The sequence below is a fragment of the Egretta garzetta genome, unplaced genomic scaffold (assembly GCF_000687185.1).
Source record: "Egretta garzetta isolate BGI_Z169 unplaced genomic scaffold, ASM68718v1 scaffold1006, whole genome shotgun sequence".
In the NCBI taxonomy this organism is placed as follows: Eukaryota; Metazoa; Chordata; class Aves; order Pelecaniformes; family Ardeidae; genus Egretta; species Egretta garzetta.
The window spans coordinates 21488-22086 of NW_009259872.1; the positions used below are offsets into that span (position 1 = coordinate 21488).

General features: G+C 65.4%; 1 protein-coding gene across 1 annotated transcript in view; it reads left to right on the forward strand.

Annotated features, from left to right (window-relative positions):
* Positions 1 to 425: 425 nt before the first annotated feature.
* The window catches only part of PATL1 (PAT1 homolog 1, processing body mRNA decay factor), a gene marked incomplete at its 5' end in the record, with an annotated part of 12877 nt that continues 12703 nt past the window's right edge, over positions 426 to 599 (forward strand). The window contains 1 exon segment of the mRNA XM_035895645.1: positions 426 to 581. Coding sequence (XP_035751538.1) covers positions 426 to 581 — 156 coding nt within the window.

The window sequence follows — 599 nt, forward strand, 5'->3', positions numbered from 1 at the left end:
TGGGGGACATTGGGGATAGGGGACACGGCTGGGCAACATCACTAGGGACCTAGCTGGAGGGAGAGCTGGGGACAGCTGGGGACAGGGGACATGGCTGGGGACACAGCTGGGGGTTGGGGTCACAGCTGAGGGCATGGCTGGGGATAGGGGACACGGAGAGGGGGGGGACAGGGCTGGGCATAGGGGGACACGGCTATGGATAGGGGACACGGGGGGGACACAGCTGGGGTTGGGGTGACAATTGGGGGACATGGCTGCAGGCGCGACAGTTGCGTGTGCGTACCCGCGGGGAGAAAAAAGACCGCTGCCCCTTTAAGAGCAACCGGGAGGGGGGATGTCCTGTGGAGGGAGCGAGGGTTGGGAAGCGGTGAGGGGAGCGCCCGGGGGTGGGAGGCCGGTGGGTCGGTCGGTGCTGACCCCCGCTTCCCCTGGCTCTACCCCAGTCCCTGGAGGACTGCCCGCTGGATGAGGATGAAGACGCCTTCCAGGCCCTGGGGGAGGAAGATGAAGATATCGACCAATTCAACGATGACACTTTTGGGGCCGGGGCTGTTGGTGAGCGCTCGTGTGACCCCCGCTGTGTGACCCCTGCCATGTGA